The sequence below is a fragment of the Aythya ferina genome, assembly GCF_964211825.1.
Source record: "Aythya ferina genome assembly, chromosome: 22".
Classification (NCBI taxonomy): Eukaryota; Metazoa; Chordata; class Aves; order Anseriformes; family Anatidae; genus Aythya; species Aythya ferina.
Window position 1 is genome coordinate 5,542,942 of NC_140320.1, and position 13,741 is coordinate 5,556,682.

Below are 13,741 nucleotides of genomic sequence, written 5' to 3' on the forward strand. Positions count from 1 at the left end.
AACTTTATGTTTGGGATGAGAGTTGATGTGTTTTGGACACTTGTTGATTGGCAGCACGGTAAATGGAGAAGGTGTAGTAACAAGCTTGGTCCCAAGAAGGATATCACAAAATTAACATAAAGCTGATTATTCTCTTAATGATACAGTGCATTTGTTAAAATAGTGGCCTACACACAAGGAGTGCATGCACGTGTGAGTACATTCTTTCAGTAATATTAAAAAATTGGTGGTATTGGTGCACTGTACCGATTCAGATAGGTGCCTGATGATGATATTTTCAGTTTAAAGTCATGCACAGCATCTGAACTGCACAGTGGCATGTCTGCTGGTGCAGATCATTGATTATTCGGAGCAGAGCACCTCCACTGATTTTGATTATAGTGAAATGCTGGATAATCAGCCTTCTGGAGAGATGGTCTTTGGGGATGTTAGCGCTGAAAGCTGTGACTGATTCTGGAGAGAAGAGAAAATGTTCAGCCCAGTTTCAATGTCTGGAGTGGGTAAAATGCAACACAAGGAGGCAGCAGGCAGAGCAGCACGTGTTTACATCGCTTAACTTTAGCTTTGGCTCCTTCCGTTGGCAGTGGGGAGCAGAAAGTCCCCATGGGGTCATTCACAGCATCTAAGTGTGGCCATTGACTCCAGATTTAGGTACTCTGAGTCATGCTCTAGACCACAGGGAACTCTCAAACCTTCAAGGTAGGCGATGAGAATACGGTTGCAGAGGCTGCTGAGGAACAGAAGAGTCACAAGGTGTGAACCGCTGGAGCCCAGCTGGTAGAGGAACCTCTCTGGGTACACTGTAAGGCTTGGCCATGCTGGAAAGTGTGTGCACACTGAGAGCCCCAAAGGACACGGTACTTTCACCCGTGGACACTTGTGCTTCAAACCAAGGGTGCTGTTGCTACAGGAACCAATTCTGGAACAGCTCTGCACCATTTCCTTGTGCAGACAAGGTCTGATTTCATTTGCTGGAAGGAAAAGTACAACCTTGTGTGTTGTTTTGCTTTCTTTTTCATCCTTCACCCTACAGAATTTACGCTGGACTAGAAGAGCCCTTGAGAGGGACTGGGACCCTCCTCATGTTCTGGCACAAAGATGCCCCTGAGCAGCAGTGGAGGCATACAGCAGTGTGTGTGTCCTCCTCCAAAGCATCATTTACTGATGCTTCAGCAGAGTTGTAAACTTCCCTCAGTGTATTTCTTTAAAAACCCCAGGCCTGTTTTTACAGGGGGAGGCACGAAAAATTAAACCAAATTAGCTTCCTAGGTGAAGTAAGCCAAATTAAGTTGAGGTCACCTTAATTTTGAATGTGCCCTCACAGTGTTTAATTCAGTTTAGATAATCCACTTTGCCAGTTAATTAGGGTTTAATTTTCCTGACCGTTCTTGTATCGACACGCTTACAGGTTTCGAAACTTTCTCCCACACATATGAACAGTCCGGTGTGCGCGCAGGGAGGACGAGCGTATTTTTTTTTTTTTTTTGTAACCTGTAGGATCTTAACTTGTAGGCTTTGCCCAACTTTAGGAACAGCGCCTAAAAACGACAGGTATAACGGGGGGGCTCGGGGGGAAAAATCGTGAGCTCTCTCCCTTCCCCGTTTGTTCTCTCGGGGCAGGGATGGCTAACGAAGGCGTGAAGGGGCTCGCGTTATGTAAAGCGGCAGCCCACTGGCTGCGTGCACGCGCGCGCACGCGTGTGTGCGCGTGCAGGAGCGTGTGTGCAAGAGCCAGCAGCGAGGGGAGAGGCTCCCAGCCCTCGCCAGAGCCGCACAAACAATCATAAGCACAAAGAGCGGGGCGGGGGGAGACGAGAGGCCGAGCCATGGCAGGCACCCGAGCAGCGTGCGAGGCGGCCGGGAGAAAGGGCTGTGGGTGCCCATGAGCACCCCACGGCCCTTCTTCCCCCAAGGAAGGGCTCTGCCATGGTGCAAGGGGTGAGCTCCCTCCCACCCCACCCTCGCTCTCCACCCTCGCCACGCACAAGTGCATGAATGAATGAATTCCTAGCTGCTCCGCGCCGCGCTACGGTCCCTAATGGCTACCAGGTTAGTGTTACTCTCCTGTTCCTTCTGCTGCTGCCTCTCTTCCTCTCCGCTCCGTGCTGCCTGCGGTCCCCGGCCGTGCGCCCGTGTACGTGTGTGCATGTCTGCGTGTGAAAGACAGAGCCCGAGGGCTGCGTGTGCCAGGCTCAGCGCAGGTTTGCTGAGCAAATCTGTCGCCCGAGACGTGCGCTTTCAAGGCAGATTAAATCTGGAGTCCATGTTGGTTGCTGCTGTTGCTGCTCCTTTCTGTTCGGGGGACTTGAAAGCAGACGGCGTGACATCATGTTGCAGAGATGCTCCGTTTCTTTTCCCTTTCCCAGCCTGATTCCTTTCTCCCTTGTTCTCCCCCATGCATGCGCCCTGCCGCTCCTGCAGCGGAATTGCTTAAAGCAGCCTTTTCAATTGTTTGCAGCAGCCGATGATCAAATCTGATGGCTGCTCGCGGCTCCCCTCACCCCTCCTCCTTCCCCCCTGCGCCTCCTGCCTGCCCCATCCCCCCGGCCCAAGGGGCAGATGTTGCTCTCCAGCATCTGGGCAGATGGAGAGAGGCAGGAGGGGGCTGAAGGGGGCTCAACTGGCGCTGCGTCACCCTCACCGGAGGGTAGCTGGAGCTGCTGCAGAAATATGGTGTATTTGTTTGCCCATGTGCTCCCTCGCTCTATAAAGGTCTCGGAGCATGCACGCTGCTGCCCTGGGTCTGCTTTGCATTCCTCTCTGTGTTGATGTGTTTGCGCTGATGGGGAGAGACGGAATTTGTTTTCTGCCACTTTATCAGGCTGTCCTCCAGAGTCTATACAGGTGGCTGTTATTTTTTTTTTTTTTTTGGTGGGGGACAGCAGTAGGAATTGAGGGCTTGTTGCACTCTGCATAGTTATGGGCAGTGAGAATTTGATGAATCCCCATTCTCTAAAAATATTGCTTCTCCTTAGATTACCGGTGACTAGCATCGTGCAGTCCATCATGGAAATCACTGATTCAGGAAAGAGAATGTATCCCTGTTTCTTTGCTCCATTAGTCACGTGCATCTTCAGGACAATTCCTTTCGAAGCTGGTAGATTTACAATGGAGCTTGTGGTTTTGGCTCAGTAGGATAGAAGGAAATTCTAAATTAAATCTCATCGGTGCAATAGTTCCAGATGCCCAACATTATGCCAAGGGAAATCCCCAACTGCCCCTGCCACTGAAAGCCAGAAAGCTGGAGATAAAGCAAGAGCATATGCCGTGTGGGGACAAGCCTGAATCAGGGCCTGGGGACAAAGGACTGCATGTGTGTCTCTTGCACTGATGGTTTGTGACGCTTCTCGGTATCAGCTGCTGCCCTTGGCCCTCTCTATTTTTAACTTTCAGCTGGACAGTGCTGCTGCATGGTTAGAGCAAAGGAGAGAGAGACTGCGTGGAGGATATCAGGGTGAGGGGATGTGAAATTGTTGCATTGTCGTGTTCAGAATGGTAAAAAGATGGAGTGCCAAGGGATGAGCAAAAGAAATCAGTTTGGTTCCAGCACTGGAGATCGCAGCATCTTCCATTAATTCCTGAAAGCTGATGATCAGCAGGAGTGAGTGGGCAGCTGCAGAGCTCTAGCTTTGTCTTCCAGTCCTTAGAGACACAATATCCCTTTATACCCCCACCTGTCACTGATGAGATGTGGTGTGTGGGTACGCCAGACGTTTATTTGTGATTTGTGAACCCCCTGCCACAGGACTGGATTGTGTCAAAGAGGATGCTACCTGTGCTGGGGGTCAAGGCCTCTCTGAGGTGGTTGAAGTGATAGCAGGAGATGGGCAGAAAGGAAGAATGTTTGTGCTCTTCATGAGGTAATGCAGGAGCGGTATCACACACGTGCCCTCACCACGTATGGATAACCACGTATGGATATTCATCATTAGCGAATGTTAACGATCAATAAAAATGCATGATTATTGCATTTTTCTTACTCTCCCTTGAAGAGACATGCAAGGCACTGAAGACAACATCAGATATTGCAATTCCTGCTGTTAATTACAGGAGCCATTGTCGTGGCGATGGGGAGGAGAGGAAACAAAGCCCCAGCCTGTTCCTCTCTTGGAGGTACAGCTGCAGGCTGAGTGACCTGCAGGTGACCACGCCAGGGCTGGCTCTGGAGCACACATGCTGCCAGCTTCATGGGGATGTGGAATGCTTTTTTTTGCATTATTTCCATTTTATTGCTTCCCAGCTTTCGTCTTATTATTCATCGTACTTTGTTCCGTGTGGTTTGTCTCCCTGCAGAGTAAATGTAACCGTATTAATTTGTGGGTGATGAAGAGGTTTAGAATATAATTTATAACATATTTTTGGTTCTCTGCAGATTAATGATCCTCTCTAACATATGCCACTTGTATTATTGGACAGCATGATTAAGATCTGTCTTGTTCTATTTAGAAAACATGTTTCATTTTTTTTTTCTTGGAATTTTTGTAACAATTCAAAGTAGGAAGGGAGCGGTGGAGGGATTGTTTCAAACAGCACAGTGGGAGTTTCCGTACGGTATGAGAGCATTTGTCCATCAGAATCGCTAGGCTGTCTCCAGTGGTAACCAGTATCAGATGATTTGGAGAAAGACAATGACATTGTTAATAATACATTTGGCCAACCTTGCGGTGCTGCATATGTGCAGAAGTCAAATTCCTTCCTAACACTTGCAGTGATTTGCTAATCCCCTGAAGCACAATAATTGTGTTAATTTTATCTCATGAATATGTAAGCGTGCTATTGAATGTCATAGGAGGAAGAAACCATTCTGTGAAACTTCAAAATAATCAGAGTAATGCTTTGACAAGGATGGACTTCAGGGTTAAAAACTAGTTGCTTAAAAAGCATGCAGAAAGTATACTCCTGCTATTGTTTTCAAAGCAATTGGCATGAAACACTGCTCACTGTCTGTACAGCCCTATAGTTGTCATTGGTTTTTCATTTAATGCTTTAATGCTTTATCTTTTTTTTTTATTGGGAGATGTAATATAAGTATAGCCTTTTGTTACGGCATGGCAATAGAGCAATGGCAAGCCCAGGGATATATGGGGGTTTTCATTTGTAGATTATCAATCTGAAGCGCCTGTAGGTTGGTGATGACCAAAAGTTGTTACCATCTGCTTGCTGTTTGGTAGACTGCATAATGAGTTTCTGAACCTCATCTTTTTCCAGTGATGTCAGACTGTATCACAGAGAAGTATCTTTGTAGGCGTCTAATTAACCCCCTTACTAGCTCTTTCTGAGGAGAATTAACTCCTTTTGTACTCCAGGCAGGCTTGAGGTGCCTTTTTGACCTTGTGCTTTTCCTGCCCTTTTCCAGGCTCCACCAGTACACTTCTGCTTTATGCGGGAGGATATCCTTTGGTCTTGCTTAGGAAAGTGGGAAAGCACAGGCTTGGCTTTGTTCGCACCCTCGGTTTCAGTGGGTCTATACGCAGAGCTAAATATACGCTTAAGTTCTCTGCTGGTGTGTGGACGCAGTGCTCAGCAGTTTGCAGAATTAAGCCCAGCATTTGCAGTGCTGTTGGTAACAGTTCTGGGCCTCGAAGAGCTTACGGCCAGGTGGGTGCCGTGGTGCAGGGAGGTACAGGCACCTTCGGCAGCTGTGCTCTGCCGAAGCAAGTTCTTTGGAGAGCTGTGGCAATCTTGGAGGCTGCGATTAGCTTTCCAGATCAGGACTTTCTTCAGGAAGTCTGAGGGGGTTACAAATATGCTGCAGGAAATGGTGTCGCAGATCTGTTTCTGCCTTCTGGGAAGCTGGTGATCACAAAGAAACAGGGAGCGCTGCGTGGCTGGAACTGCACTTGTTCAGATGAGCTGCCCTCCTTACAAATCCTTTGGTGCACTTGGTAACACAGCGATTACGACTGGCTAAATTCACGTTCTGCAGCTGTGAGATTGAAATGGATTTGCTCAGTGTCTTAAGCTGAGCTGATTGCTACCTGCGAGGAGAGCCCCGAGCTGCTGCGGCACAGCACGGCCCCGGCTGCGAGCCCTGGTGTGAAGAGGCTGGGGCTGAGCCTTGCTGCACGAGTGGCTTGGGAAAGACCTACTGCAAGGTACGTGTCCTGAGCCCAGGGACGGTGGTGTGGTCATTTCGGAGGGCCTCGTAGGGTGGACAAACTTTGGTCTCAGTTCAGGGCTGCTCATCCTCCATGTGTCTGATGGCCTTGGCCCCTTCCTAGCCACACTGCTATTGCACGTTATTTTTAGCCGTCAGATGAGGCGTTTCTGTGAAACACCGTGCAGCCCCAAGGCATGAGAGGTGCTGTGCCGAGGTGCTTTGCTTCACATGCTCCACGCGGGGGTTCCCCCTAGGAGCTGGGGCCGCCTCTCGGCTGGGCTTGTTTGTGCTCTGTGCCTGCCTCGGTGCGGTGCATTACTAAAGGCTGCGCTGCAGGGGTGTGGGGGGCCCTGAATGCTCTCTGGTCAATTAGTTCTGTAAAGCATTATTTATTACTATTATTTATTTATTTTTTTTTTTCGAAGTGGGTCAAGCCATTTTGGCATTTCAGGCGTTGATTCCTGGTTCAATTGCAGGCCCCGGTCACTATGGCAACTGCAGCAAGCGTTCGTCATGGCTGTTCCTTGGGTCGGGTTCAAGCTTCGGGACAGAGCGGGAGCAGGGCGAGTTTTGAGGGGCTCAGGGCCGGGGGCGAGCGGGACGGAGCCACGGGGGGCTGCTGCTGGGCCCACTCTCGCCACGGCAGCGGCTGCCTGAGTGGCCTCCTCCCGTCCTTCGTCTCTCATGGCCTCCTCCTGTCCTTCATCGTGCACGCACCGGCAGAGCCCTTGCTGTGAAAAACACTCCACATTGTCCGGCCATCAGATAGGAGGAGGAGGATTTGGACCTCCCGTGTTTGATCAGCTCTTGGCCGCTGACTTAGGAGACAGCCGAAGAAGGCACCCTTAAAGCTCTCTTCTGTTCCTGTCACTGCAAAGGTGATGATCCCCGTGAACCTAACGCGATTTATACGGATGGAGTTAGTTTTTTTAAGCGGGCAGGAGATGCTAAATGAGTGGAAAACAAACTCAAAGCCAGAGTCTGCTCGGAGAGATTCTGCTTGGCAGAGCTGGCACCGAAGCGTACGGCTGTGGCAATGCGAGCTGAGCCTGGGCAAGCATGTACGTGCCAGCTTTAAGCTACTCAGTGCTGATGCTGCTCCTGTGAAGCTGCAGCGCCATGGGTTACTCAGCCAGGCCTGAAAAACCCACCGGAGGAGCTTTGCGAGTCCTTGAGTGATCAGCTTGAGTTGGCCTCCATGGCTGCACAGCGCCTAGCAGGACCTGAGCTGAAGGCGGCTCCAAAGCATGCATCGTGCTCAGAGTGAGAGAACCAAGACTATATTTTCCACATCTGTGTGTGAGTGCATACTGAAGCAAGTATTAACGTATTTATTGCAGCCCGCAAAAGGCAAAATCTGTCTCATTTCACATGTGATCACAACTTGGGTGAGAGTACCAAACTTTTTAGTGGCTTGCATCTTGAGTTTCACATGCACGTGGTGCTTCTGTACCAGGTTTTGAACTAGTTATTTGTGCTTTAGTAACAGGCAAAACTCAGTGCACTTTCATAATTGTAACCTACAGGCAAGCAGGGCTGTGACTGAATTTGACTTGGTCTTTGAAGCTTCAGCTTGGCTGAAGCTGAAACTCAGAGTGAAACTTGTGTGTGTGAACACCCACAAACTGAAAGCAAGGAGGAGGTTGTGCTTGAAAAACTCAAGTTTTGTTGAGCTGTAGTAAGAAACGGGTATGTCTGCTCAAGCAAATCTAGTGCAGTGACATGTGACTCAGGAACGATCGGTTCAGATTCTGTCTTGTAATTCTGGAGACCTCTCAAATCAGTTTATGTTGAGTCAAGCGTGCTGGGGCAAGATTTAGGAAATCTGCTGTAACACCAGATAAGCAATTACACACCACGAACAGGAGCAATGTAGCCTCAGGATCTGGAGTTCTTAATAACCATAGGAATGGCAATTCAAAATCATTTTCATCCGTGGAAGTACTTCTAATGAGCTGCAGGATTTAGTGCCATATGCACAGCACCACGTGCACATGGTTGGTGATAGTGCTTGGTATATGTAGATGCCACTATGCTGGGTTGTTAAAAACTGTGCATCTTGAATCTAGCCAGGAAAAGTAGCAGCAGGAGAGCAGAAAGAGCGAAATACACATTTTAACTGGAACAGCTGAAAGTCTGGGAAGAAACCCGATACTTTTGTACGTTTTAATAAGCCAAAAAGACCCTGGTAATTTCACTTCATGATATACCTAAACTGTTGCAGGCACTGTAACATTTCCAGTATAAAATGGATGCAGCATGTGGTATTTTGAGGAGTCTGGCAGGAAAAAAGGTATCAAGGAGAAGGAACAGTTGGGAAATCTGATTTTTCCTGTCTTATTCTGAGATTGCTGCTCTGTTCTATATAAATACATATGTAACTGGCTTTCTGGTTTAGGTGTTAGGGCATTGGCTGAAGGTAAGGGAAGAGAAACTCCATTCCCCTAAATGTTTTGTGATTACTGTAAATCTCTGAAAGGTCTTGCTTTTGCCCTGATATGAAAGGGGTATTTTTTTTTCTTTCTTCTTTTAACTTTTTGCTTTTTCAAACCATGAAAGCTTTTAAGTTACGGCAAAACATTTTCATCCCCATCTCTAACTGGTGTGGGAAAGGGTGATTTGGTACAGGAAGTCATGACTGCATTGTCTGTGACTGGTGTCCCATATGCCTCCCCTCCCAATGCCCCAAGGGTTTTGATGACCTTTAATGGAGTGTTTCCTAAAAGATAAGATCCCGTTTCTGCGCATGCTGTTAAGAAGGGGCACAGTTGCTGATATAAAAAGTAAAGGAGGGATGGGGTGGGACTATGTCTCAAATACACTGACATCTCCCTTGTTCTTGAGCACAAGTGTAGGTTTTCTAAGCTCAGATCATCATTTTAACATCTCAGATCCTTACAGGAGAGAATGAGTTCATTTTCTCATTAATTTCTCTGTGGGCAGATCAATTGAAAGGTGGGTGGAAAAAGACACTGACAGGCAGCTGAAGTTCTCTCTGCCACCAGTAAACGATGCCTGTCTACTGCCTGATTTTACTGGGGAGATCAGTAACAAGTGTGGCATGGGGTGCGTTGCTTCAGGAAGCCAGATTTATCTTTTGTGTTACTGGAGAAATCTGTGGGTAATGCTTCACCTCAAGGGAGGGTGCAGTTGCTTTCTCTTTGAGCTGAAGGTTAACACTTGTGCTCTTTCTTTCTTTTTGCAGTACTGCCAGTAACTCAAACCGCAGCACGCCTGCCTGCTCCCCCATCCTGCGCAAACGCTCTCGGTCCCCAACACCGCAGGACTCCCAAGGAGACACCATGGTGGAAAAAGGCTCAGACCACTCATCAGACAAATCCCCTTCCACGCCGGAGCAGGGTGTACAGCGGAGCTGTTCCTCTCAGTCAGGCCGCAGTGGGGCCAAGAACTCCAAGGTGAGGAATGAGCAAATAACTTTGGTCAAGGTGTACATTTGTCCGCTGCTTTAAACTCTAGTGTGGTACACTGGTTTTGTTCAGTGCCTTTTTTACTTCTGGTTAACTCTTCTCCTTCTTCCCCCATCATAATTCTGAAAATTCTCCTAACTGGGAGCTGTTTGGGTAGGTCAGACTTCAGTGCACCTCCATCATCCTTTCAGTGAACTCAGTCCAGGAATTGCTGATGGCTTGTACTGCAGCTCCGTAATGGCTTTGGTAGGCTAATCTTTTTGCAATCAAGGCCCTGTTTCCTTGGAAGGCTCTGTGATTTTAAGCAAGACCTTGAAAATCAGCTGTTGCAATCACTTTTTATCAACTGGATCGTGAAGGGTCATGAAAGAAATAAAGGCTCCTCTGTGCAGACAGCCTGCAAAGGGTCCATGCGTTTCTCCAGTCCTGTCTAAGCCCAGTGTTGAGATGAGGTTTAAATTGCACAAAATCAGTCTGCCAGTCCTCTGCACGTTGACTTTTACGGGTGCAGTATTACAACTGTCTGACAAACTCCATGGAAATCTTGGCTGGGTAGATGCTACTTTCCCTAGGGAAGTATTATGTCTTTTGACAGATGGTCTTAGAACCAGTATCAGCCTTTGTTTGCCATACTCAGAGGAATAGGGCTTCAAGTTTGGGGACCCTTGATTTTCTGTGAGCAGTGGGACCTGGTAAAGCATGCTAGTGCCTTGGGAACCAAGCATAACCTTTGACAATAACCCTGATGTCAGTGGTGTATTATAAGATTGCTGTCAGGAGCACTTGCATTTTTCCAGCTTTATGAAGTATTTCAGCCTGAACGACTTCCTGGTGTCACAGGTGGCAGAACAGCATAACTCTGATGGCTTGTGTGAAATGAGTTGTGGGATCTTTTACCCAATTTATTGCTGGATTGCACAAAAAGTCTTCATTCACTCCTCTTTGTGTTCACTGTCAGCAGAGAAAACAGGACTCCCTAGCCACTAAGGGAGGAGTATGTGTGCTCTAAAGGGGGCAAAGGGTTTTTTTCAAGATGATTCATTTGAGACCAGTCAGTTCCGAGGTTGCCTTGAGGTCAGACTTCTTCCTGTGCACACAGTAAGCTACAACCACCGCCCAGGATGGTGGATGGCAGCCTCATGATGGTGCTGTCAGCCTTGTGCGCTTGGGCAGTCCGTCCCCAAAAGAAAGCCATGTGCTTGAGAGGCAGGCAGGATGCAGGGCACACTGTGTTTGTAGATGGGGTCCATCAGGAGAATCACGTCCTTGGTAAGGGGTGTTGCAGAGATGAGTTGCATTGCCCTGGCCCATGATGTGCTGTGATTCAAGGCCATGGGAGGGTGATTCTTGCCAACAGAGGAACTGTTAGTAATTCACGGTGCTTTTAACAAGGAAGGGGGGGGATACAATGCTTTCTGATGGGTTTGTGGGTTTTCCTTCTCTTGATTTGTGAGGTAATTTTTCTTCTTTCCTTAATTTCTCTCTTTTCATTCCTGCATGCTTTCTCTCCGATTAAGTCACACAAGCGCCTCTCCAAAGTAAGCCTTCTTTTTTCTCTCCTGTGCCCCACTGTAGAATTGTCTCATCACGCAGAAACCCTCCCCGTGGTACTGAGCAGTGACTCCAGTAAGGCATTCTCCTGGTGCGGCTGTGAGAATGTCAGCAAGAGCTCACCCCGATGCCTGTAGCTGAGAAGCTGGTTTCACTTATATCACTGGGATCTCCTTAATATTTGCTCACATGGTGCGAAAAGTGGCCTGTTCCTCACACTCCTTCAATTACTTCCAAAGAATTTTAGGCTTCATTTTAAGATTTGCTTTCTTTCTCCCTTAAAAATAGCTGCTGTCTTTACAGGGAGAGATCTGCTGGCTCTGGTGGGCTGAACATAATCCCTTCTCTTTCATCTCTTCTTTATGCCTTTTAGAAATGGGAGTCGATCTCCGTAACTTCTTGCCTGCTTTTTTATGATGAAGACTAGAGAGGCCATTGATCTCAGTTTACTGACCTTACATGTTTTTTCTGTGTGATGTAAATATTAAAGATCAGTGATTTCAAATGAACCCAGCTTAAACCTGTTAGAACAGACCTGTCCCAAATGAATTGTGAGAATTCATGGGCTCGCTCTGAAAGGTAATAGTAGAAAATCCCTCTGTGGGTGCTTGGATTGGAGATAAGCTCATTTGAGACGTGATCTCAAATCTCTGTGCTACCCTCAGAAGAGTGTAAAAACCAGAAACGCTGATGGGATGCTTATTGGACAGAGTGCCAGGCTGCTGGCATTTCCACGTGTGTATGCAAGTTGAAACCAGAATGGCTTGGATGGCTTCTCGATCTACTAAATCAATGTCTTGGCTTTTCCCCAGTTGATGCCTTGGATTTAATTCAAGGCAAGTTGCTAGTTAGCAGCGAAGTTGACAGTACTGGCTTACAGTTCCCTTTGTCAGAATGCCCCGTGTAGCCAGCCCTATCTTGCATGATTGCTGGTGTCTGCTGGAAACTTCTCCATATCTTTCTTTAGACAGCTCGTCTTTTGCATGGTAATTGTAGCTTGGATGCTACAAATGAGGACTGTGGGACTAAAGGTGAGGTGTGAAACAACTTCTATGGAAAATGCAGGGCTGGAGTAGCAGAGAGTCCCGAAAGGATTCTGGTGAGTAGGGAGAGGTGTGTGGGTAGGGCAGGTCATGTTGGGCTGTGGCAGGCTGGAGGTGCCTTGCCAAGCTGTGGAGAGATTTGTCAGGAGAGGTGGGAAGAGCGTTGGCACGGAGCAGTGTGCATGCAAAGCACATTTTTACGGGTACTGGGATGTGCTTGCAGCCAGCCCCTTGCTTTTCTAAGAGGAAAAATACTTCACTGCAGTTAGAGAAACAAAAGGGAGGTGGACCTGAGGTGGGTTCAGTGCAAGGATGGATGCACGATGCAGAGAGGGGGATCCTGGGCTTGACCTCTGCCAGCCTGCGTCAGAGCCTCCTGCCCCAAACCCCTTCCCCAGCTGAAGGGTGAATCTCATCCTGAGCTCCACAAAGCCACCCTTCCTGGAACAAGAGAGTCTGGCATCCCCTGAATCCTCTGATTCTCCCCAGGCAGATGAAGATACCTGTTCAAGACGGGGAAAGGCTAGGAACAAAGAACTGAAGGGTAAAAACTTAAAATCTCCTTTCGCAGCCTCTTCTCCTCTCCCCACCCCTCTTCTGCAAGAAGAAGAAGTCTGATTTTCCAACCTGTCTCGCTGATGAAATGAAACAGCTTGAGCCCATGAGTTTGATGCTGTGTTTATACAATTGCTGACAGTTCTGCTTGAAGTCCCTTGCCCTCTTTTTGTCTGTTGCGTTAATTGTCATGCTGCAGTGTTGCCATCAGAGGGAGTGCTTCACCAGGAGTTTTTAAGCACTGGATTACATCTGTAGGGAATCTTTGGAGCTTTTCCATGCAATCCACCAGTGTGGCATGGCCCAAACCACCTAAAGGCCTGTGTCAGCCTTAAGCTTTTACTGGCAAGCACTGCTGCTCCTGGAACAGCTTTCTGCACTCAGGGAATAAAAGAGTTTTGTTTGCAGCTAACAGTGAAGTACATGTTTTTTAACCTCTTTTGCTCTTGCCCAAGAATCAAAGTTATTTGCTCTCAGTCGCATGTCTTTCAAGACTCATCCCACTATCTGTACCTAATAATGAGTGCTGAGGAGAAAATATCAGGTTAGAGGAAAACAGGAATTTTGATGTAGGCCCTGAAGATCAAGCAGTTTAGGTCAGGAGGGATCTCTGAAGCTCTCTAGTCCAACCTCGTGTTCAAAGTGTGGCTGATTTGGTAACATCAGGCTGCTCAGAATCTGCTTTAGTTGCATTTTGAAAACCTCCCCAGGTGGAGACTGCACAACCTTTCTGGGCCCCTGCTCCAGTGCTTAATCACTCTTGTTGTGAACAGGCTTTTTCCTTCTATCCAAATAGAATTTCCCTTACTGCAGTTTATGGCTGTTGCACCTTGTCCTTCCAGCGTGCAATTATGAGAAGAATTTGGCTGTCTTCTCATTTACCCCTCCTGCTGGGTGGTATAATCCCCTTTTAGGTAGTAGCTCATGAAATTCTGGTCGTTTTGGACTAAAGTTCAGGATTTGGGAATAAATTTCATGGATTTCTTTGAGTTACTGGGCTGTGAGGGTTCAGAAGCCAGCTGAATAGCATAGAGCCTAGACGTACATAGATCAGGAGAAAGGGC

General features: G+C 47.8%; 1 protein-coding gene across 11 annotated transcripts in view; it reads left to right on the forward strand.

Moving 5' to 3' along the window:
* GRAMD1B (GRAM domain containing 1B) overlaps positions 1-13,741 on the forward strand; it is a 159,304-nt gene that overhangs the window by 111,047 nt on the left and 34,516 nt on the right. For 8 of the 11 annotated variants that reach the window (XM_084495812.1, XM_084495811.1, XM_084495808.1 and 5 more), the window contains one exon: positions 9,306-9,516. In XM_084495812.1, coding sequence (XP_084351938.1) covers positions 9,306-9,516 — 211 coding nt within the window. Of the gene's footprint in view, positions 1-1,694; positions 2,050-6,075; positions 6,096-9,305; positions 9,517-13,741 lie in introns of those variants that run through there. The other 3 variants (XM_084495817.1, XM_084495810.1, XR_014685437.1) reach the window with 3 other exon arrangements.